Source organism: Puma concolor, chromosome B1 (assembly GCF_028749965.1).
Source record: "Puma concolor isolate L17-30 chromosome B1, mPumCon1.1.hap2, whole genome shotgun sequence".
Taxonomy (NCBI): Eukaryota; Metazoa; Chordata; class Mammalia; order Carnivora; family Felidae; genus Puma; species Puma concolor.
Genome location: NC_141670.1, coordinates 85,223,862 through 85,247,655, shown reverse-complemented (window position 1 = coordinate 85,247,655; position 23,794 = coordinate 85,223,862). Strand labels below are relative to the sequence as shown.

Here is a 23,794-nt window from a genome sequence, read left to right as displayed (position 1 = left end):
TTCATTCCGATTATGGATTTTGACAAATACATGGAGTATTTTATATACTACCCAAATCAAGATATAGTGTAGTTCATCACCTCCAAAAATTTTGTTGTGCTATACCTTTGGAGTCAAACTCTTTTCTCACATACAATTATTTGCCACCACTGACCTTTTTCCTCTTCCTGTAGGTTTTGTTTTCCAAAATGCCATGTACATGATGAGAAAGTTTAGCCCTCTATTTTATTCCTCTCAAAAAAAGAAAATCAGCTCAGGGGCACCTGAGTGGTTCAGCCAGTTAAGCCTCTGACCCTTGATTTTGGCTCAGGTCATGATCTCATCAGGTCATGATGTCAGTTCGTGACATCAAGCCCTATGTTGGTCTTTATGCTGACAACTTGGAGCCTGTTTGGGGTTCTCTCCCTCTCTGCTCCTTCCCCCCTCTCTCTCCCTCTCTTTCTGTCCCTTCCCCACTCTCTCTTTCTCTCTCAAAATAAATAAACATTAATGAAAAAAAAAAAAAGAAAATCAGTTCAAATTCATAATTTTCTTTGGGAGTAAGTCAGGGGCTTCTGAAATAAAACCATATTCTAGAAGCAATATGTGTTTCAGGAAATCCTTGCAGTCAGGTGAATTCACCCTTTGTTCATGAAGCAGACAAGGGACAGACATAGAGTTGTGCTATCTTCAGTTTACATATGGCAAAATGGAAAATAACAATGAACTGTTTCACTCCGGGTTACTGGCAAATCCAGAAACTATTAAGCGTCTTGCCTTTCACTGTAGTATTATAGTTGTTTCCTTAGTTACATTTATTTCAGTGAAATTACTTTTCATTTTTATCTTACTAGTGACTTTAGAGTTTAACTCCAAATAAAATGCAGTTTTACAGTAAAGCAATTCTTATCAAAAGCAAGCTGCTTCTCCTATAACCCAGCCTCTTAATGTTCAAGCCCTGAGAGCTCTGGTTGCGGGCTTCGTCCTCGACCCTCTGACTCCCCAGATGAGGTGGGTGTCCTCTCTTCCCATGTCTCTTCCTTTTGGGCATTGCTCTTTGCCAATGCCACTTAATGTGGTGAGTTGTCATTCAAAGTGCCACACTTCATCGGCCATGGAAGTGGAAGAGTGGCCCATACTGGCCCCTCAGAGTCTCTTCCCAGGACACAATGACTGGAGAGATCGATAGGGATCGATAGGATTGCAGGGAGAGAAAGCATCTCTTTTTTCTTCATGAGACATGTTAAAACATCATGTAAGCCTGGTACTGGCAGAGCATTTCTGGAAAATTATGCTAAGACAGAGGAGAGAACAGCCTCCTCCTCTGAAAAAGTCCATGGGGGTGAGACTAGAGAGAGAAATGAGAGAGAGAAAAAGAGAGACAGACAGAGACAGAGAGAAAAAGGGAATGAAACAGAGAATCGAAATTATCAAACATCAGGCAGCAGATGTACCTAAAGCCCCACCCCTGCTCTTTTTCAGTTTATGAGTCAAGAAATTGTCTTTTGTTTCACTTAGTTTTTTGCCACTTTCAGTCAAGTGCCGATTACCCTTCTAAGCGCTTGCGTTCATTTACATGAGTGACAGCTTCCACTACTCTAGACTAGTAGAGTCTAGTAGACAGCGTCCACTACTTCAGACTCTTCTCTGAACCCTACGTTCATCTCCATGGCTATACCTGAATTTCTGCTAGGATTGGATGACTTACGCAGCAGAACCTACCGTGTTCAAAGCCTAAGACTTGCTTTCCGCTCAGACCTATTCCTCCTCTTTCTGCATCTCCGTATGTTACCACCACTTTTCAGTCGCTCAAGTCAGAAATGAGACTCACCTTAATTACTCGGTCTCTTCACCCCACCCCCCACCGCCAACCCTCCAGCAAGTCCTGCCATTCTCAGCTCCCAAATGTTACATGGATCTCTCTGCCTCTCTTCATTTTTACCATTTCAGCTCCAGTCTGACACCACGTCTCACTGCCTGCAATTAATTTCCTTCTAGCTGCCTCACTGCTTCCAGTTTTGATTCTTCTTAATCCAACCTCTGCATGGTACTTCGAGTGATCCTTTAAAATATAAACTAGGTCCCTTTAGTTCCTCTGCTTGGAACCTTGTCATTGCTGCCGCTGCTGCTGCTCCTCTCTTCCTCCTCCTCCTTCTTTTTCTTCCTCCTCTTCTTCTTCTCCTCTCCCCGCCCCGCCTCTTTCTTCTTCTTCTCTTACTCCTCCTTCTCCTTTTTCTCCTTCTTCTCCTTTTTCTCTTTCCCCTACTCCTCCACTTCCTCCACTTCCTTCTCCTCCTCCTCCCTCTCTTCTTCTTCTTCTATCTTCTTCTTCAGTTGCTTTTAATTGCACATAAAATAAAGCTTGAATTCCTTTTCCTGGTCTAAAAGGCCTTTGCTAAGTCTAATCTCATTTCTTCCCCAGCCCTACACTCTGTGGCCCCAACACTGCCCCCTACTTCTCCCCCCCCCCCCCCCCACTGTCTCTGCTTGTACCTTGCTTTCCTGGATGATGCTCTTCCTTTATGGCTTAATCTATGTGATGTCTTCTCAGAGATTATCCCTTATCACTCTATCTAAAGCAAGATAAACACTCTGACCTACACCATGATTCTCTGGCAAAACTCTTACATTATTTACTTCATATCAAACGTGATAATGAATAATCACTTGTTTTTTAGTTGGTTTCCCTTTTGTCTGCTTCCATCACTAGACTGGACCATGAGGTCTGTGAATGGAAAAACCATGCTTCTCGTCTGCTGCCAAACACCCTTCTTTAACAGCAACACAGACACTCAAAAGTATCTGCTAAATGGATAAAAGAATAAATGTACAAATGAATAAATTATACAAGGTATAATACAGAGAAATTAGAATAGTGGAGACAACTTCCATTTAGAATGATGTTTGAAGATTGCTTTGGAATAAGAAGCAGATGAGTTAAAGTTGGTGCAATAGTTTTGGGAAAGGAATAGTTTGGGAATAGTTTTGGGAAGAAAGAAAACAGCTCAGATAAAAACTGGAAGAGAGTTTATGTGTGTGTGTGTGTGTGTGTGTGTGTGTGAGCATGTGTATATGTGTGTGTAAGGGACGTGCACTGTGTATGCAGATTCCAAGTGTGGGTATGTATGAAGGACATAACAGCCAGAGAATGAAAACAAGCCTTGACAAAGAAGAAGAAATTGTGGATTTCATTGAATACTGAAATTCATTTACTTTGGACAGATATCTAGTTATGGGGATGACAAAAGACGCATATGAAAGAAATAGCTTTGTTTGTAAAAAAGAGAAGTAACACATATGAGGTGATGCAATGGTAAAATTTATAGACCTAGTGACAAATGGAAGGTTTTATATGTTGACAGAGATGGAAGAGTCAAAGCCGATTTGAGCTTGTAAACTTGTGTGACTAGAATATAGACCCCATTGACAGACAGGAAACTTAGAGGGCTGTGTGTGACTTGGGAGGAGGCCAATGAAAGTGTGAATGTCCTAAAACAGACACATTAAAAATGGCCAGACGATACTTGAAATGGTGGCACTGGAGCTCAGTTGAAAAATCAAAGATACATAAGTTAATCAGCAACAACTACTAAAAAGAAATTTTGAATATGTCCTATAGGACTGAGGGCATAATCAGTCAGGGTTTAGTGTGGGAGTAGAATCCAGTCCAGTTATGTCTAGCAGAGAATAACTAATACATGCAATATGGGGAATTCGGTGTTTAGATGATCATTGGAATGACTGGAGGAAATTCATGTCAGAAGTAGACTCTTGTCAGGCTTCTCGCTTCAGGCACCTCTGATCCAGTGATCAGGCATTAGCATTGCCACCTACAGGTCTGGAAAATGCTGCTGCTGTGAGCACTGCTGAAGTCCCAGCCACCCCTACTTGCAAGCTGGGGAACTGGCATTAGAAATGGGAGCCCAACTGCTGCTACTGCAATATGTCTGCCTGCCCACAGTGGTGCAGAAAGGGTAAATCAGCTCCCGTTCCTTGTTGTCTTCCTTCCACCTTCCAAATATGGTGCAGGTGGGTCTCACTGGCAGAATCTATGTGATATACTGAATTGCCATTGTAAGTGTGCTGAGAAAATGTAGTTTTTAGTCTGCCGGCCACGTGGTTGCAGATGATGGGGCTAAACTATGGAGGGTAGAGGTGCCGGCTGGCGACAGAAGAGATGCGGCATGCTGGGCAGCGGGCAAAGGGCTAGGCGTAGACTTTCACACTTAACTTCTCATTGAGGAGCACTCAGTCATACTACAGATCAGAATGTGAAGACACAGAAGCACTTAGGAGCTTGACATATGTCTGCATCTAATTGGGGGAGCCAGATTTGCATCCAGACACTGTGACTCAAAAGCCCACATTCTTTAGCCTGTGCTGGAGTTTTCCCCTTAGAAATGAATAACAGTTATAAAGACCTCAAAGGAGAGCATATCAAACGAGCAGAGAAGAATACCGAGTCTAGACTTTTGGGCAACTCCTAAATGGAAGAAATAGGCAGGAGATGCAGAAGCAGTAATTGAGACTAAAGAGCATTTAGGATGGAATCACAGTGTTAGCATGACACACTCAAGGCCGAAGCACGAAGGAGGTGGTGGTTTATGGGCAATTGGTTTAAAAACTGAGAGATCATCATACTAGGCAACAAGATCATTATCATGGTTGCTGTTACTACATTCTGAAAGTAAAGGCTCTAGTGACAGACAAATTCATACGGATTAGGAAATGGAAGGTAGCTCTTAACATTTGAGCACCACATCCCTGGTATTCTACCCAAATATGTTTTCAAGATCCTCTCCCTTTTCACTTAATATTTATTTAAAAGCTTGTTCTGAGTCAACTTTATTTAACAGGACCATTCAGAGAACACAGAACTCACTATTTGTTGCCATATGGACCCACAGAATCATGACATGTGGCTACTTTCACTTAGAATGGGTGCTGACTTGACATTCTCCAAGTACATCTACCCATTCTCCTGATTCTGCTCTTCGGAGATACCAAAATACAGGAAGAGATGTCCTGAGCCCCTTGTTGAATTGTGACTTTGAGTGGCAATGTCACTTACAACACCCAAGATACCTTTGCATGGATGTTTAAGACAGCAGAGCACTACTCCTTCATTCAGGCTAGTCTTCTGGTTTTACAGCAGGTGGCATTTTGTTATAATCCATTACGCATTGTTTCACCATGGGGCTACCTACAGATTGTTCCTGCTCAGAGGTAGAACCACATGTTAGTACAAACATATATTAATGATGATGACATTACAGAAGAGGAATGTTTATTCCTGCAGGATCAGCAATGTTCTTGAAATTCTCCAGATGGCAAAACTTCAGTCTTTCTTCACATGCAAGCAGGGGCCTCATTTGGTTAATTTTTTGGCAACAAGATATAATTAAAACTTTGGAATTTGCCTTCTAGTATCAGCTACTATAATGAATTATAAATGATCATATCCAAATAGCCTATAAGGAGAAGTTATCTCATGTACTCAAGTGACTATAACATCATCTGGGCTACAAAGATCACTGATTTGCCCAGTGTTGAAGCATTGACATCTGGTTCTTGAACTCTTTTCTAAATTATGGTTGATCTTGCTCCTACAGAATGGCAACCATAAAACATGCATGCTGCTAGTGATTATGAGACTAACTGAGTATTGATGTAAAATTAGTGCTGTAATTGTGGTCTAGCAGAAAATTAGTCTATTCTCTTTGAAATATTGTTTAGGCTACCCTTCTGCTATTTTAATTAACTTTTAGACATTGCTACACTGGTGAAAATGAAAAAAAAATGTGTGATAGGGAGAAAAAGACAGAAACATAAAAAATAAAAATCACATTTATTTAAACAAAAATATACACACAGTGTACAATGAATATGGTTTACACAGAACAACAAAATAAAATGATATTTCTTCTAAGGCCAATATAACACGATCTAACCTATCTGTGCCCCATTTCCTAGGAACACACATTATTGGCTCATCTAGAATACATATTTAACATAAAAGGAAAACAAATGCCAACATTTCATATAAGTACCACAAGGATCTGAAAATTAGATGTTAGGCTAAACAAAATAATAAAATATTCACATGAGAAGTATATGTGTATAAAGGACAGCACTTGTGCAGGGAAATGGGGATGTCCATCTACTTACAGTAAAATGGAACCTGCCTTTGAAAAGTTTGACAGTCTTTTGACATGAAATATGTTTTAATATTGATAGTGATATGAAAGTATCACAAGACCCTTATAGATGATAAGGTAATGTCATCAATACGTGAGTCAATAATGCCTGCTTGACAATGAAATCATACCGCGTGATCATTAAAGATGGACTGTTGGATTGTGCCCTTAGAAGAATTTCCATGATTTTAGGAAGACTGTGAATATATTTACACTATGAGTAGGCAAGTGCAACATTATCTTAAAGAATTCTATTCACTAAAAGATAAACAAGAGAAGGTTTATCAGGCAACATCACTTGTGTTAGGTCTCTCTCTTGACAGTCACTCTCTCTGGGTACTATATACTTTATCATGAGCCTTGTTTTCTCTTTTAAGTTTATAATTCTCAATATTCATCTATGAGAATTCAAGCCGAGAACAGCTGATTGCATGTACAATTGTTTTTGGCTGATATTACCTTACAATTTTTTCCCTACCTCCTTATTAGCCAGATATGCTTTGTTTCTTTGACATCAGAAATGTCTTAGACTCTTTTACTTGCTTAGAAATAAAGTTGAAAAACTGATTAATGTGCATGTGTCTCAGAAAGTAAAAATCCAAATTCCCATACCTTAACTTTATACCTAATTGGCCCATGATGTTTTGTCTAAACATTTATTTTATTTTCCTGTTCTTAAAGACAGTTTTGCTATAGGTAGCATCTGTTTGGACAGAAAGTTCTAACTTAAAACTGCCAAAGAAACAAAGGATATAATATATTGGGACTTTCTGTTTAAAGCAATAAAATATAAATATGGGGGAAAAAAGCACAGCTTTTGCAGATTGCAGCTGGCTAAATGAATGTCAATTCACACTAAAGTTGTCAATCAACTACACAGATCATTCTCTTTGGTGCATAATTTGTAAGGCCTTAAGCTATCAGGGATCCTTTTTGTTCAAAATGCTCACTGGGCTTTTGTAACTGCTGTAACTTAGGCCAGTTTCTTAAATCCGTAATAAACGTTAACTTATTTCCTAAGGGTTACAAAAGGTGCCCTTGATATTGAATTAAACAATTGATACGCCACCGTATTTGGAAAGCAAACATCTAAAACATCTGCGGTGTTTTAGCATACCGCCACAGTTCAATTTGCTTAACAGTTTGGGTTTCAACCAAACTACATTTATTAGAATCTGAACACAGTAATATGTTACTGTTTTTCCTGCTTTTAGGAAGTGCTAAAATTATAAACTTAAAAATTTGTACTGAAGCACATTTTCAGTGGTGCTATAATTAGGCTAACATTTCCCTGAATTCAGCCGCTGTTATTGCTTACACTAAAGATGCATTGCTAAGATTTCCCTTGCAGAACATCAAGAGAGATACATTTTTGAATGTGTCTATATGATTAAATAATTTAATTACAAATAAAATATAAATGTCAAATATTACTTATAGTCTAATAGGTATCTTTCAAAAAGGGTAAAAACCAAAACAAAGTTGTAGCCATCTGAAGGTGACTGGTTGAATTTAATACCATATGAATAACTTTATACTGCTTCCAATTATTTGTTATTTGCCGGAGAAAAAGTGATGGTGACTTTCAGTTGTGTGCTGGTAAATGTTTAACACCTGGCTTTTCAGAAATTAAAGGTCCCGGTTTGTAGCATTTGGTAATTTCTTTGGTGTACATACTCCCACTGTGGTCAATTTCAAGCTACCCACACAATGCTACTGGGTGTGGAGTCAAGAAGAGATGCACAGAACATGATAATAGTGTTTCCACTGCGTACGTACAATTGACATAAATAACCTCAAAAGCACAGATAAAGAGTAATATGAAGGGAAATAATTATGAAGTGGTAGGTTTTCATTATTATCTTTGTTTTTAATAAGATTTATTCAATTGCTTTTGATAATTTAATATTTAATGACGGTGTGTTTAACAACTGGCTTACAAAATTCTTGAAAATTCAGTGATCAACTCTCATGAGTCTGCTGAAGCCAGTTCTAGCACATCACTGGTATGCTTTCTCCTTGGCATGTACCATACTTGTTGACATGAGGGGCTTGATTTGTTGAGAGGAAAGGTAGTACTCCATATAAATCTTTTTCTTTTCCATCGTGAAATTTTATGCAAAATACTATATTTAGTTGAGGGGGGAGAAAAAAAAGGAAAGTATCCTTCCTCCATTTACTAGTTTTTAAGACCTCACAGTTTTTCAGAAAAACAGGAGTTAGTCTGATAAAGTAAGAGCTGGAGGTTAGTCACATGGCATACTGCTCTAATTAGGTGAGTGGGCATTTTAGCACAATTTGTCAGCAGGATCAAATGGTTGCTCTGACTCTGGATGGCTGGAGTCACCAAACATCAAAGGATTGTTTTGGCAGGGTGTAGACAAAGTCAGAGACAATATTAACAAGAAAAACAAAAACAAAAAAAAAAAAAAAAAAAACACACAAGAAATAAATGAATGAATGCATCCAAGTGTGGCTTGGCTTCAATCAAATATCTGAAACTTTTATGTTTAGCTGTCTTGTGGAACATTTTCAGTCTCTGGGTTTTTTTGTAGCCAGGTCAAACATAATCAAGATTTTACCTTCCCTTGTTTTTAAACATGTTTTCTGCAGAACCCTGCAGAAGAGCTAATATGGAATTGATATGTACATTTGATATCATTAGAGGGGAAACATATTTTTAGCAAAAATAAATTATCTTGTTTGGAAATGTCATTTCCTTGGTTCAGTTTCTGAGTCAATCTGATCTCTTGAAATAGGCCTGCTGGTGTTATCTTTTAAATAAAAATAGAGAAAAGGATGATTAGACTGTGTTTGTACAAAGGAGATTTTAAAACTTTTTAACATTTGCTCTTTGATTTAGAAAACCATAATAACTTAAGACATAGTGAAGTGGGGGGCACCTGGATGGCTCAGTTGGTTGAATGCCCAACCTCGGCTCAGGTCATGATCTCGCAGCTCATAAGTTCGAGCCCCACATCCGGCTCTGCACTGATAGCTCAGAGCCTGGAGCCTGCTTCAGATTCTGCGTCTCCCTCCCTTTCACCCCTTCCCCGCTCACGCTCTGTCTCTCTCTCCTTCAAAAATAAATAAACATTAAAAAAAATTAAGAAAAAAGAAATAGTGAAGTGGATTGCTAAGAATAGTTAGAATATCTCTCAGGAAAGGAGCAATATTGTTGTTGACACAAAACATGAATTTTCTTGATGAAATCCACTTTTTTTTAAAATTTTTTTTTAACGTTTATTTATTTTTGAGACAGAGAGAGACAGAGCATGAACAGGGGAGGGGCAGAGAGACAGGGAGACACAGAATCTGAAGCAGGCTCCAGGCTCTGAGCTGTCAGCACAGAGCCCGACGCGGGGCTCGAACTCACAGACGGTGAGATCATGACCTGAGCCGAAGTCGGATGCTTAACCGACCAAGCCACCCAGGCGCCCCTAAATCCACTTTTAAAAGTATGTACAAATACAGGCTTCATATAGGGAAATGCAGATGACTATGCTAATAATAAATGAAAACTTCTATGCATTTGTATTACAGTAAACTCTAGCCTTTAAGACTTCTATATTAGTACTTTTCAAAAGAAAAAAAAAAATCTTTGAAATATCTTCCCCCAAATAGAAAACCCTACTGTTGGCCCTCCATTTAATAAGTTTTTTTTTTTCCAGATTTGAGTCAAGAGTTTTCATTTTTAAAAATACAGACAAAAATTATACCGTTTATAAGATGATACATTTTCACTTAAGGTCTTTTGGAACCCAGACCACTCTGACATACTGAATGAGGCTTCATTGTTATTCGAGGAAACCTCTGTCATCCCAACCTCTTTACCTTAAATTCAATGGGATAATAAAAATAACCCCAAATCCTACCATTTTCAAATTAAACTGAACAATTCAAAAGTTATGTCTAATCATTGAAAGGGAGAATGAAATATAAGGGAGAACACCAAAAACTTTGTGAATAGATCTATAGTATACAGCCACTTTTTATTAAGAAGGCTATGAATTGTTTGTCAATGGTCTCAAATATAATGCCCGCAAATCATTAGCTAAAATCTGGATTGATAATTCTAGTATTCAAAGCCCAAAACAGTTATCTAAAATTTGTAGTAATCTGAAAACCCTACATGAGCCTAGAGATCTGTTTGGAGTCCTTAGTCAACAGATATCTTAGCCAAGAAGCTGTCACACTAGCTATGGAAAGCCCCATAATATTATCCACTGAATGTGGTCACAGCCAAGAGACATCTATGTAACAAGCCTCTGGCATATCCAAAGGGTAGATTTATGCTCTGGATGTCATACTCTTCCAATGAGTGAGGAGAAAGAATAAACTCAACATCTGGAGAAAATAGGTTTCATTTTTTCAGACTGTTGTACTCTAAGGTTTAATTCCAGCAATAAATGACAATTTTTATTTAACTAACTAGCATTCTCCCATAATTTTCATGCATTTTTAGCATGGCACAGGCTAGGAAGGTAAGAAGAGATTATAATCATGGTTCTAAAATTATCTAGCTGGATTATTGGGGGCATATCTTCCTCGTGCTTTAATTTACCCATTTATAATGACATTATACAAGATAATCTCTACAGCAATTTCTAATTTGGAATATTGGAAAACCTATGCTGGTGTGATTTGGAAATTGAAGTCAACAGAAACAATTATTTTGGTTTATCATTAGCTATGGTTGCATATGTCTTAAAATGTTTATTCACACGTAGTAATCTATGCCAGACAACGCAGATTCCACCATCTATATTCTGTAGCAAGATGACTATTGGAAAACATCACGAAGATATTTTTTGGACTTTTATGAACTTGGCTACACAAAGTTCAGGCTGACGGGGATTTTCATGTTTAACATCAGCAGGGTGATCAGCTTTCGTTTTCTTGCAGTTTTAGTTCCTCACGGTATTTTTCTACTATACAACTTTATCACCATACAACCTGTGTCAGAGTTTAGAAAAGATACCATGTTATTGAAAAGTATCTCCACTGAGTTGCTAACACTGTCATCTACCTGTTCCGGAGGACTGGTTATGTCTCGCCTGGAGGACCACAGTCTTTTTTTTTTTTTTTTTTTTCAACGTTTATTTATTTTTGGGACAGAGAGAGACAGAGCATGAACGGGCGAGGGGCAGAGAGAGAGGGAGACACAGAATCGGAAACAGGCTCCAGGCTCTGAGCCATCAGCCCAGAGCCTGATGCGGGGCTCGAACTCACGGACCGCGAGATCGTGACCTGGTTGAAGTCGGACGCTTAACCGACTGCGCCACCCAGGCGCCCCAGGACCACAGTCTTTAAAAAGCACACCGGCAACCTGCTTCTGCCGTCAACATCATGCGTTGATGCTACCGAATTTTAATTCCCTAGAAAGATATTTTCCAAATACCACAAATGGGCTCTAAGGTTACTCGTGAGAAAGGCTGTGAAATACTATGTCTGAGTCCCTCTCTCCTTTACACTCTCCTGTGTTCATTCTGGAGGTCAAGCGCCCCTCTATGAGTCACCTGTACTCCTCCTGCAGCAACCTACGTTTCCTCAGAATCAGTGCCTTCCACTAAAGGACACCATGAATGAAATGTACACATCCTGAGCTGACCTCAGCCTGCGAGGGGCACCGCGTAGAAGCGAGAACTAGAATCACAATGTTCCTGGAGATTTTTTAATGGATTTCTTTCAGACTAATATGCTAAGACCTAATTCGAGTAATTCCTAGATTTGGGCAAACATCCCTGATCAGCTCCCTCCACAAACTCGTGACAATAAAACAGTTTAGAAAGGTGGAGATTATCCGACTGAAGCGTAATTGTGTTCCTGGTTATTTACATGTTGGTAAAGTTAGGTGTCAGCTTTTCCATAAGTCCCCTCTGGAGGTCGGTAGTACTTGGGGAAAGCCAGCAGCTGTAGCATGTTGAAAGCATACTTTCTGCATTTGATATTCTTCAGAACATTCTCTATGCGGCATCCTTCTCTGGTGAAAGGGGAAAAAGTACAACTTCATGAAACACGGAATAAATAAATATGCTTTATTTGTTCAATGCAGAGTTGCAGCAACAGTCCAAGTAAAAATAACAAAGATTCAACTCTACATTTTTTTTTTTTTCACAAATGATGATACATCTTACAAAATTAAATCCTAGGCCAGGCCCAATACCATTATTGCCCTCAGAAGGAGATGATTAAAGTCTCTTTGCTCTTAACAGATATTTAAGGTTTAATAAACGCTTTAAATATAATTTGCTCCACAATACAGCTTCACTTTAGTTTCATAAATATATCTGCCTTTTTATAACTTTTCCATAAATTAATGTCAGTCTCTTTAAAACACATTAAGATCTACATGTAGCCCTAAGGATGCAGGTTCTAGGAATAAGGCATTTAATTTATTAAGTCTGGCCCTATAGATTTCAAAGGAAAATTTCATCTCTATTTTACTTCATTATTTTAGCTGTGCAACGAAGAGAAAAATGGCTTTCTGAACAGCCTGGTCCAAGTCTCTGCTTTATAAAGGAAGGGTGCTTGTGCACAGACAGTACAAAAGTCACAGGGGCTGAAAATGGCGTGTAAGACACAAACAAGACCTTGTTAAGAATAGAAAAGTACTCTGAGAGCCAAATCAACCCAAACAAGAGTTACAAACAGGTTAATTTAATTACAAAACATAAATAGCCATTCTCTCCATCAAATTACTGGACAGAAAAGGGTAAATTGAAGCAAAGAACCAACATAACTAACAGATTAAGAAATCAAACAGAAGGTTCTGTCAGCTGATGGCAACAAGGATGTTAGCACAGTGGAAATAAAGTCTCGAACCTCCCACATCTCTAAGACTTGACTCAGGGTTTCAGTGCATTGTGCAAATTCATTCTTAATTGTCTTGAATAAATTGAATGGGAAGAGAAACAGGAGGTGCAGAACTTCAAGCTTTCAGGATTCTGTTCTTTGTCTTACTCCAAAGACAGAAATTTAAAAATTCTTTTGAGTTGGTTAACAGTGGGAAACACTTTTCCATGAACGAAAGAGCAAAATAATTCACTTAATGCATAGTACTTCTTCTTTAGATTTTAGGAAAAACAAACAAAACACATTTCAAACATTTTTTTTTAAATTCTGTGAATCTGAAAATGTAGAAATATTACAGCATTGTCCCCATAATTTAAAGTCCATTGTCATTTGTAGAAAAGAAAGGAATACAACATAAAACTTATTGGTATTTGGCTAATAGTAATGCAAGACTTAAAATAAGCCACACAACTAACAGGTGTGAGCTGACAAGCAGCAAGGCGACAGGATAGAAGTGTCGAGAAGTTGGCTTGTTATCAGTTAGACAGCCTGTTTCAGGATCATCGGATTCACTCAGTGCTCCCTGGGTTTGTCTGCTGTTAAACAGGGAGGGGGGGGCGGGGAGTCAGGGGAGAAAAGAAAATAGTATAGCATTCACACAGTAAAGAAACTCAACCTTAAATATCCTGAAATTCAACACATTATTTTATAGAATACAACTGTTTCAGATGGAGTTTTTATGCTAAATAGCCCCAAATGCATCTGTGTATTATTTTCTTACTGTCCTACATTGACAAATGTATTAAAAAAGAAGATTCTTTTTTTTTTTTTTTTTTGTGCAAGAAGAGACACTATGATACTCACATGAGTTGAATGTGTATGTACAAGGAAGAATCAAATAAACATAACAGCACCAATCAACAAGACTACATGAATAAAACTAAAATATGGACCCATAAAAATAATCTGATAAATACATCTTTGGAAAATAAGAAGAGAAACACAGTATGGAGAGAAGCAAACGGACATGCCTGGCACATTTAAACACACCATCTAATGTTACTATACTTACATAATGTATTTAAGGCTATAAAAGTGATTTATGGAAATGGTTTGGTATTTAAAATGAATGAAACATCTGATATGTCATCCTTTGCCAGCCATACGATTAGTTTAACAAACCCCGACTCAGCGTCCTTCTGTTAGTTCAGCTCATAAACTATGTTTTCTGCTGCTCATCTTAACTTAGATGAGGCCAAATCTATCTCCAAGGGACTCCTGGTCTTAAAAGAGATCCATATTGCAGAGTGATTCTCCGGGAAAGAAAAGATTTTCTGTGTGAGTAAAAAATGGGCATTTGTAATTGGGCTTAAAGGCAGCTCCAATTATGGCAAGTCTGAAATACGCCATACTGATATATGCTGAAAATAAAAATTCTTTTCTATGTTGTATTTCATCAGTATTCAGAGTATTCAGAATTTCAATCACAGTCAGTTGTTAAGGAGTGGTTTGATCTTTATCAGCTCCTCCAGGTTTTGAGACAGAAAACTGGTTGTTACTCAGTCTCATGAAGAGTGCCCTGCAAGCAAGCCCCTTAGCTTCCATAGCCCCCTTTCAACCACTTGCAGCCCCTGAAAACTTGCTGCACAGACATTCTTGACGAGGCATTTGACCACATTACTGGCCACATTTGGCCCAGTAGCAATCATAATTACTTTGAACATTTATCTGACTTAGTTTAAAGCATCAAATCAATCATGTTATGCTGTGCCCATGTTATACTTGTTCTTTGGTAAAACCTAAGGACTATGGAGCCAGTGACAAAGTGAAATAGAGGCTTATCTGAAAAACAAATGGCTTGTTGAGCTAAAGAAGAGTTATTCTGGACCTGCATAATTCCTATCATCAATTGTATGAGTAACCCAGTTACTTGTTCAACATTCTACGGCACGTTAGGTAGGAAATACGCTGTGGGTTTTAAAGAATTGATATCCTTGTGATTCAGAAAAGCTTCTTTGCCCAAAATTATTTCTCTAGTATCACTAACATTCCCTCCTGTGCAGTTTTAAGGTGAAAGTTATCTGTAGCAAATCTTAATTTTGTTGTAACCTTGGTTCCTCTCCAGTGTTCCCCATCAAAGAAATATAGTCTCCTAAATCAATCAATCTCTTTCTCTCTCTCATCTATCAATCATATTACAAATATTACATTCTGATTAGAAATTTAGGTTAAATATTAACCACAATCTATCAACATAATACTATAATAGTATAGACATACTCTCTCTTTCCCAGTGGGGCCACCTGTACATGGGCTCTGGCTGAGGAGTACACTATTGGCCGAAAAGTAAGTTGAAAGGATTTTATAACAGTCCTTAATCCAAATACAGTGGACTAATTTATACTAGGTGGCTTTTTTTTTTTAAACAACTGCCAGAGCCCATTTAATACTTTCCAGTCTGTCTGCCAAATATGCCTTCAAAGTGAAAATTACTAAATTAAAAGGTTGCATTGTTACTTTTTGGTTTTGTTTCTGGAAGGACAATTTTATAATTGAATTACTTTGCTGTTTACTAACTTCAATCTCTGGAGATTAGATTAATACATTAAAAATGCCTCACACACAATAATTCTATTATTCAGCTAGAATTGAAAGTAACATGGCCTATCGGCTGTCATACAAGTTAAAGCCCAAGGCCCCCGATTATGTCATAATGTGGAGAAGGGTACTCTTGGCACTGTTTCCTTGCTTTCTGCTAAGAATAGCTCAAATGGTCATTTCTTCATAACCACAAATGAATTTTTAAGCACTCTGCAAGTGTAAACTGCAAAGGATGTGTTGAATAATATTAGTAATTTCCTCACCAGCAGATTATGAAAAATAACAAATTAGTGGCCACCTTACAAGGTACCCTGACAATCCAGAGTCATTAGTTTTAGCCATCGTTGGTAGATCACCATGGAAGCAAATCACAATGTTGTCTCCACTGAAAATGCGACATGATCAGTCATTTAAGGGCAGTTACTGAATCTGCAGGATAGAAAATGATTTTTTTTTCTTTAAAGACCTGTCGCAGAGCAATCACTCAAAAACAAGTAAAAGGAAATGTCTTACTTTTAAATACACCACTGCCTACATGAGGAGACATTTCCTTAAATGAAACCCAATGTGCATAGCTTGATGATATTTGCAGATTTCCCCCCTCTTTTCTGTCAGTGACTACTGCTGTATCATAGATCACGACCCCCCCCCCCCCCCCACTGCAGGTATACTCTTAAACCATGCAAAGCTCTAAAAACAAAATTTATAGTCTTCTTATCTTCTCCTGCTGGGTAATTATTCATGAAGAGTTTTGCTATTTGATATTTTATTCTTTTAACCACTATAGCCCTTCAAGCTCCCTCAAAGGAAAATTCCCAGTCAAAACTGAATTGAAAAATACTTCCTTCTGACCAGGAAGCTGATTTCTTCCATGCTAAAATGAGACCATTTCACATCTAATTATATCCAAGTTTGGAGCTATGGGTACACCATCGTGAAATTATGAGCCAAGATTTTAGAGCCAATAGTTTATAGAGCTCTATTTGCATCTACATTCATGTAATACATTGATCTTAATAAAGCACCTTGTTTCAGGCCCTAGATTGCTGGATTGTGTCAGATTTTAAGCTGGCAGATCTGTGTAAAACTGAATGTAATGTAGGTCTGGCATCAATAAGAACTTTGAAAGTGGAACAGAAATCATAGAATCATAGATTCTCATATGTAAAAGTGACTTTAAAAAATCTTCAAGTTGAAGTGCACATTTTATAGATAAGAAGCTAAATTTGAAGGCCTTTTCCATGCTTTACAACAGCAATTGCAAGGAAAGGATGTTGAGAATATACTTTCCCTGCTTTCCAGTTTGCTTATATGACAGTCTGATAAAATAAGGGGAAAGGACTTCTTGTTTTCAGTTTAGATCCAGGCCATGAAATTTAAATTCTAAAATACACTTAAATGTCAAATTATCTACCAAAGCTTTCCAAAAATTTAATTTATAATTAAAATATTAAAAGTATATTTCCAGGACTTAAAAAACAAACAAACTGTGCAATTATTTACATGTAGGGAAAATTTTAATAAAAGGATATCAAAGGTGAGATAATTTCCATTGGCCTAGAAGCAAGATTAGGTTTTGTGGCCCCTGGAACACCAACCACATTTAAAATGGTTTCTTCTGGGGTACCTGGGTGGCTCATTCAGTTAAGCGTCTGATTTTGGCTCAGGTCATGATCTCATGGTTCACGAATCCCAGCCCCACATCCGGCTCTGTGCTGATGGCTTGGAGCCTGGAGCCTACTCCGGATTCTGTGTCTCCTTTTCTGTCCCTCCCCCACTCATGGTCTATCCCTCTCTCTCTCTGTCTCTCAAAAATAAATAATAACATTAAACAAATTTTTTCTTTAAATGGTTTCTTCATTCTAACTGGATTTCAGAATCTAATTCAAAATATATTATGTAGACTATAGGAAAAGCCCCTAATGCAGAAATTACTCAGACGACATAAGACTATGTTATAGCTTTGAATGTCTGGGTCATGGAGTTTCTAACTATCATGGACAAGGTGGTATAAAAGAAAGAGAAGTAGTAAGCAAAACATGCACTCAGAGGAGTGTGGTTCCTCCCCATAGGACCCTGCATGCATATCCAGACAAGATATTTTTGCTGGGGCGGGGGCGGGGGGCGGCTGTGTTGTGGGGGTAGGGCAGGGTGGCGTGCTATGAACTAGAGAACATCAGAGCCCAATAACCAGGAAGTGATAGTGAGCTTGGGAACCTGCATATCACAGAAGACAGAGATTGAGAGAATGAGTAAAGCCCCACTAACTTAGAGAAGAGGGAAATGTATGGTTAAGTGGTTGGTTTCAGAGTCAAGATTTCTCCAGGTTAAAGTCAGGGCCACCTTGGAGACCACAGGGAGTGTTTAAGGAAAAGGAAAAGATCTCCCATATATCATGTCCTATCATGTAAATGCTGCTTTATAGGTGTTATCTTGTTCATCTCTTACAAACAGTTAAATTGGTCAGTATTATGATCTCCATGGGCTCAAAAGGGTTACAAGACTTGTTCAAGTGGCAGAGAGGGAATTTTTATCACTGCCTGTCTAATGGCAAAACCATATTCCTTTCACTTTATGACTGGGATCCTTTAAGTGCAAGGTTTCTTGTTACCTCTCAGAAACTGGCAGGTGTGATTTCTTGCTAGTTGTTACATTAGATTAAATGACTTCTACAATTGCTTTCATCTCTACCTTCCTGTGATTCTTTGATTCTATTCAAACATAACTACAGTACTCTAGAGATGCATATTTTTTTCTACTAATAGAATAGGTGACAGTTCAATAAGAAATAGTTGAAGTAGGGAGCAAAAATCAAAGAATGCAAAGCGTTCTTTGACATTGTGTTTGGTCTCTAAAGATGTTCCTGCTCATTCTTACCTATTTTCAGAATTAAAAAAAGGAATCTGACTTATTTATCTGTTTTGATTCAATTTCTCCCTGGTATCACTTGTTACATTCTTTTTCCCATTTCACTTTTTTAGTTTTATAAAGTACCCAGAAAATAGGAATATCTTCTTGTCAGAAGAAGCAAGGATCCAAATAGTAATACTTTCAGATAGTATCTAAACATTGCTTTGATGAGAAAGAAAAGTACATGTGCCCAGAAAAACAACTCAAGAAAAGATAGGAAAGTGGCTTGATATCAAGTCTGTGTTTTACATTAAAAAAGTTTAAAGAAAAAAGGAAGGAGAAAGAGAGAGAGAGACATAATGAGTTTCAAGTATAATTGCTTCCATCAGATGATTATCAGAGAACTGATTTCAGTTTTCATCTTAGAACTTTATAAAGAACAGTATTTGGATGAGGTCCAGAAAGAAATATCATAAATGATGAAAGGACTGAAGAAAAAAAGCTTATGAGGAAGTGCCTGAGGTTAATTTTATTTGGATAAAAGAAGGCTAATATGCAAGTGATTGTTAAATGCAGGTAAGACAGTAATACAAAATTTTTGAGTCACTAATTTGTGTTTTGCTCCCTTATATTTTAGGCTGCAGTACAAAGCATGTGTCCCAGGGATTTTAGCAGTGCTGAAAGCAAGAGCTGCCTGACCTAAGTAGATCTGCCCTTTGTTAATCTCATGACTGAGAAAATGTGAGGTATCCAGTGAGAAGCAAAAAGGACCTTTGAGGGTTGAGAGAGAAAAGAGTGGGAGAGAGAGAAAGGGAAGGGGAGAGAAGTGGAGTGAGACACACAGAAAGACAGAGAGCGCTAAATGGAAGGAGGACAAACCGACAAAAGTTGGTGTGGAGTTGGGGAGAGGATAGAGGTGGGGGGTGGGGTGGGTGAAACCTTGTGCATTGTTCTGCATTGGTGCCCCTGGAAGGGAGGACCACTGGAGGTGGAGAGAGGCGGGAGGCAAGCTGGCCCTCAGTCACTGGTCAGCTTTGCCAAAGATTCCCTTTTCTTGAGCTTGGCTTGGTGCAATGAAATAAAGGGGCATAAAGGCACCACGATGAATAAAATAGGCACATCAGTGGCTAATGACTGATACAGCCTTTCAGAAGTTTCAGTGCAAGGTAAGTCCTGTAGCAAGAAGAAAGCTCAAAATAATAGGATTGACTTTCCATCAGCCTGGCCAGATAGGAGCCAAAACAGAGAATGAAGCTTGTTTAAAGAAATTTCTTTGAAAGAAACAAAACAAAACAAAAACACATCACATCTTACACACCTTAGTGGGCAGATAAATAAGGAAATTCTACAAGAAATGAGTACATAGGTGTAGTTATACATTCGTAATTCAGTTTCTGTGTTCCATGCAACGTAACTAGCTTTTCTTTGTACAGGAATGCCAACAAGATGACTTAGTTTTAATTGCTTCAAAGGAATAGTCAGAAGAAAGGAAACCAGTCACTAAAAACATTCTCTAAGTGTGTTTGTTGCTATAGTACTTAAAAATATAAAGAAGCATTGTCTTACTGCTCTAGTTTGCTACTCTCCTGGAGTTTGAGATAATTTTTATCCCCAAGTTAACAGAAAATTAACATGCCGAAACAGACTTTTGATTCCATTCTTGATAAGCACCAGAGAATAATGAGGAAAATTCACTGCCAGTTAGCTCCCCTGGTGGAGCTGGGAGCTTGACTCCATGGACTACTCTTAAGCTCTCAAATAAAAATAAAAGTCCATATATACCAATAGATTATAGCCTATGTTATTCTGAAAGTAGCCTGGAAAATGTAGCAGGTATCGGTAACAGTGAATAAATATTAGAACATGTATAACAGGAAAGAAAGTCAGTTCAGCTCTCTATTACCTATTTGGTTAAGTTTCTAGTTTATTCCTTTAAATGGGAGAAAGTTAACATCTATCCAATAAAATTATTGTGAGATTATGTTAAAGGAATTTACACATTCTCAATAATAAAAATAGGTAAATAAATAAAATTTGTCTTCCCCCCTACTTCCTTGCTAAATCTTAGTTCTTGTGTGCACAATGAGTATCTGGACCAGATATGCAGCTACTTGGTTCCAGCCCTTCTCCTTTTTTTTTTTTTTTAATTTTTTTTTTCAACGTTTATTTATTTTTAGGACAGAGAGAGACAGAGCATGAATGGGGGAGGGGCAGAGAGAGAGGGAGACACAGAATCGGAAACAGGCTCCAGGCTCTGAGCCATCAGCCCAGAGCCTGACGCGGGGCTCGAACTCACGGACCGTGAGATCGTGACCTGGCTGAAGTCGGATGCTTAACCGACTGCGCCACCCAGGCGCCCCAATTTTTTTTTTTTTAATGTTTATTTACTCTTGGGAGAGAGAGCTACAGAGCATGAGTGGGGGAGGGGCAGAGAGGGGAAGACAAAGAATCCGCAGCAGGCTCCAGGCTCTGAGCTATCAGCACAGAGCCCAGCACTATCAGCACTCGAACCCACGAATCGTGGGATCATGACCTGAGCCAAAGTTGGATGCTTAACCAACTGAGCCATCCAGGTGCCAGAGAAGCAAATGTTCTTAATGCCAGAGATGGGGATTCAATGCTCAGTTCTCCTTATAAGGAATTCTATGCTATAGACCTAGATGAGATCACTTCTCCTTCCTTTAACTCCTCCGACTCCCATATATTTTGCCTCTCTTCGTTCAGCCTAGTGTGTGTATGTGTGTGTGTGTGTGTGTGTGTGTGTGTGTGTGTGTGTGTGTATATATATATATATATATAATGTTAATTTATATAAACCCAGGTGCTCCTGTTCAGCCTAGTATAAAAGAATTTAGGTTTTGACACTTCTTTGGGTGTTCATTTTTATTTATTTTTATTTTATTTATTTATTTTTTTGGTGAGGATTTCCCTGTACAAGTGTGCTTTTCACCTGTTTGTTTTTTTAATTTTTTCTTCAGTTTATTTATTTTGAGACAGAGACAGTGTGAGTGGGAGAAGGGCAGAGAGAGAGGGGACAGAGAATCCCAAGCAGGCTCTGTGCTGCCAGCATGGAGCCCAACGTGGGGCTTGAACTCACAAAACTGTGAGATCATGACCTGAGCCGTAACCAAGAGTCAGACACTTAACCAACTGAGCCACCCAGGTGCCCCTTCTTGCTATTTGTCTTATGTCAATTGAATTCTCAGGCCCAGCCAGAGACTCTAAGAGGGCAGAAGAAAAGTTTTGCCTCTGATAGTTTCAAGGTCAAATCTTGGATCTACTTCTGCTACCATTCCAAATCATCTCCTCTCTTCTTTTCCAGCACAGAAAAGGACACACACCCACTCTCAGACATTCGTTCAGCACCTCAGATCTTCCAGATTCTTCCACATTCTGTAAAGCATCCCACGCTGCTCCATTATCCAGTCAGACCACTTTGCACCATCTCCACTGCTGCAGCCTATGAGTTCACCGTGACCTTGCCCTTGTACTAACAGAGGCAGTTTTCCTGCCTTCACCACTCTGGCCCCTCTGTTCAGTTTCACAACATCTGATGTATCCATTTAGGCACATGGCAGAGCAAATGCACCGTGAGAACCGTTACAGAATGAAAATCCAGCTGCCCCCCAAAGGGAGCCAAGCTTGTCAAAACAAAAGTGATGCCTTCCATCTGCAGGGAGTTGGAAATACTTTCAACCGCTCAGCCCTGAGAATGAAGCTCCTGAATCTCAAGGAAGAAGTGCAACTACATTTTTTTGCTCCAGACCCTGTTGGGCTTCCCAGGTTTCAATCTCTTCCCACCAATGCCATTTCCACTGAATGAATCCTGTCAATCTTTCTCAGAGATGGTGTTCCATCTGAAATGGACAGAGTTGAGTATGAACTAGCTCCACATCAGACACCACCATATTGTGAGTGTTGTGTATTCCCGAACATTCCCTTAAGCCCAACTCTTTGAACAGGAACCTCCAAAAGAATCCATTTAGTTTTTGCCCCTGGAACTATCACAGAGACTTCATCATCTCCTCTAGGACAGGTTTTGTCTCTTTTACCACCTGTCAGTCTTTTCCCACTTTTATTTTCCAATTTTCCCTTTTTTTCACCATCCCTTGCAAACAGTGTAATAGTATGATGCTACAATTTATGTTATCAACTCCTGGAACTGAAGGCTTATGAAAATCCTAGGAAAGAGAGTAAGATACATTTGAGAATCTTAGAGTTTAGCTTTTGGATACAAGTACATGGCTAAAAACAATAATATTTACATAACTTTGAAAAAGGCAGAATATAAAATATGAAATACAACAAGGAAGAACAAATTCCAGGCATAACCAAAAATAATTTACATATATTATCACTAACCCATGCTACAGAGATTCAAAAGTCAGAGAAGACTTCTTAGAGAAATAGACTTCTGTGTTGGACAGTGAAGGCTGAATAGAATTTCAATGGCCAGAAATTAGGTGAGGTTGGGTGAATATAAATAACATGAAAAGGCATGGAGACAGGAGAATGTTCAGTACACTTGGGAATGACCCACAGTCTGCTTTGGTCATAATAATGGGGCAGCAAGGAAACAATAAAGGCAAGACAATTAACTTTCAAAGAAAATGAATTTCTTTTTTTTTAAATTTTAACCTTTTTTTAATTTATTATTGACAGACTATGAGCATGGGAGGGGCAGAGAGAGGGGGAGACACAGAATCTGAAGCAGGCTCCAGGCTCTGAGCTGTCAGCACAGAACCTGACACGAGGCTCAAACTCACAAACTGTGAGATCATGACCTGAGCTGAGGTCTGAAGCTTAACCGACTGATTCACCTAGGTGTCCCAAAATGAATTTTTTCTTTTTTGCTTACTTATTTTAGATATTTGCTAAAAATAAACACGTATTTTGCAATAAGAAATTCAGCTACATTGTTTTTTTTTTTTTTTTTTTAAAGAAGATGGGGCTGTTTTACAGATGTTTGTGGTTGCCAGCAAAAACTTAGACCTTATTCTCTGGGTGGTGGGTGGGCTCATGAGAAGCACAGTGGTGTGATTAGCTGTGTGTTGTAGCACCACCCAGGGTGGCAGTAGAAGGATGGTTTGAGCCAGGAATGCAAAAGGGATGGGATACACGAGAGCATGGAGACCAATTAGGAGGCTATCATAATAGTCAAGGGGAGAAATGACAGCTGGGACTTGGGAGTGGGTAAAGGTAAGGAAGTTCCAGATTCTAAAACAGAAATAATTTGAAAAATAGAGTAGATAGGGGAAGATCAAGAAGAGGAAGAGTAAAAACAGTATGTTTAGGTTTTAGGGGAAAATGCATTCTATTCAAGTATGCTATATTTGATGCAGGTCTTTAGTTAAATATGTACAATGAAAGAC

General features: G+C 38.6%; 1 protein-coding gene across 9 annotated transcripts in view; it reads right to left on the bottom strand.

Moving 5' to 3' along the window:
• Nucleotides 1–10,877: 10,877 nt before the first annotated feature.
• INPP4B (inositol polyphosphate-4-phosphatase type II B) overlaps nt 10,878–23,794 on the bottom strand; it is a 778,175-nt gene continuing 765,258 nt past the window's right edge. For 5 of the 9 annotated variants that reach the window (XM_086704167.1, XM_086704166.1, XM_086704173.1 and 2 more), the window contains one exon: nt 12,200–13,567. In XM_086704167.1, the coding sequence (XP_086560293.1) occupies nt 13,393–13,567 (175 nt within the window). In that variant the 3' untranslated portion in view covers nt 12,200–13,392. Of the gene's footprint in view, nt 11,133–11,836; nt 12,160–12,199; nt 13,568–23,794 lie in introns of those variants that run through there. The other 4 variants (XM_086704171.1, XM_086704175.1, XM_086704169.1 and 1 more) reach the window with 4 other exon arrangements.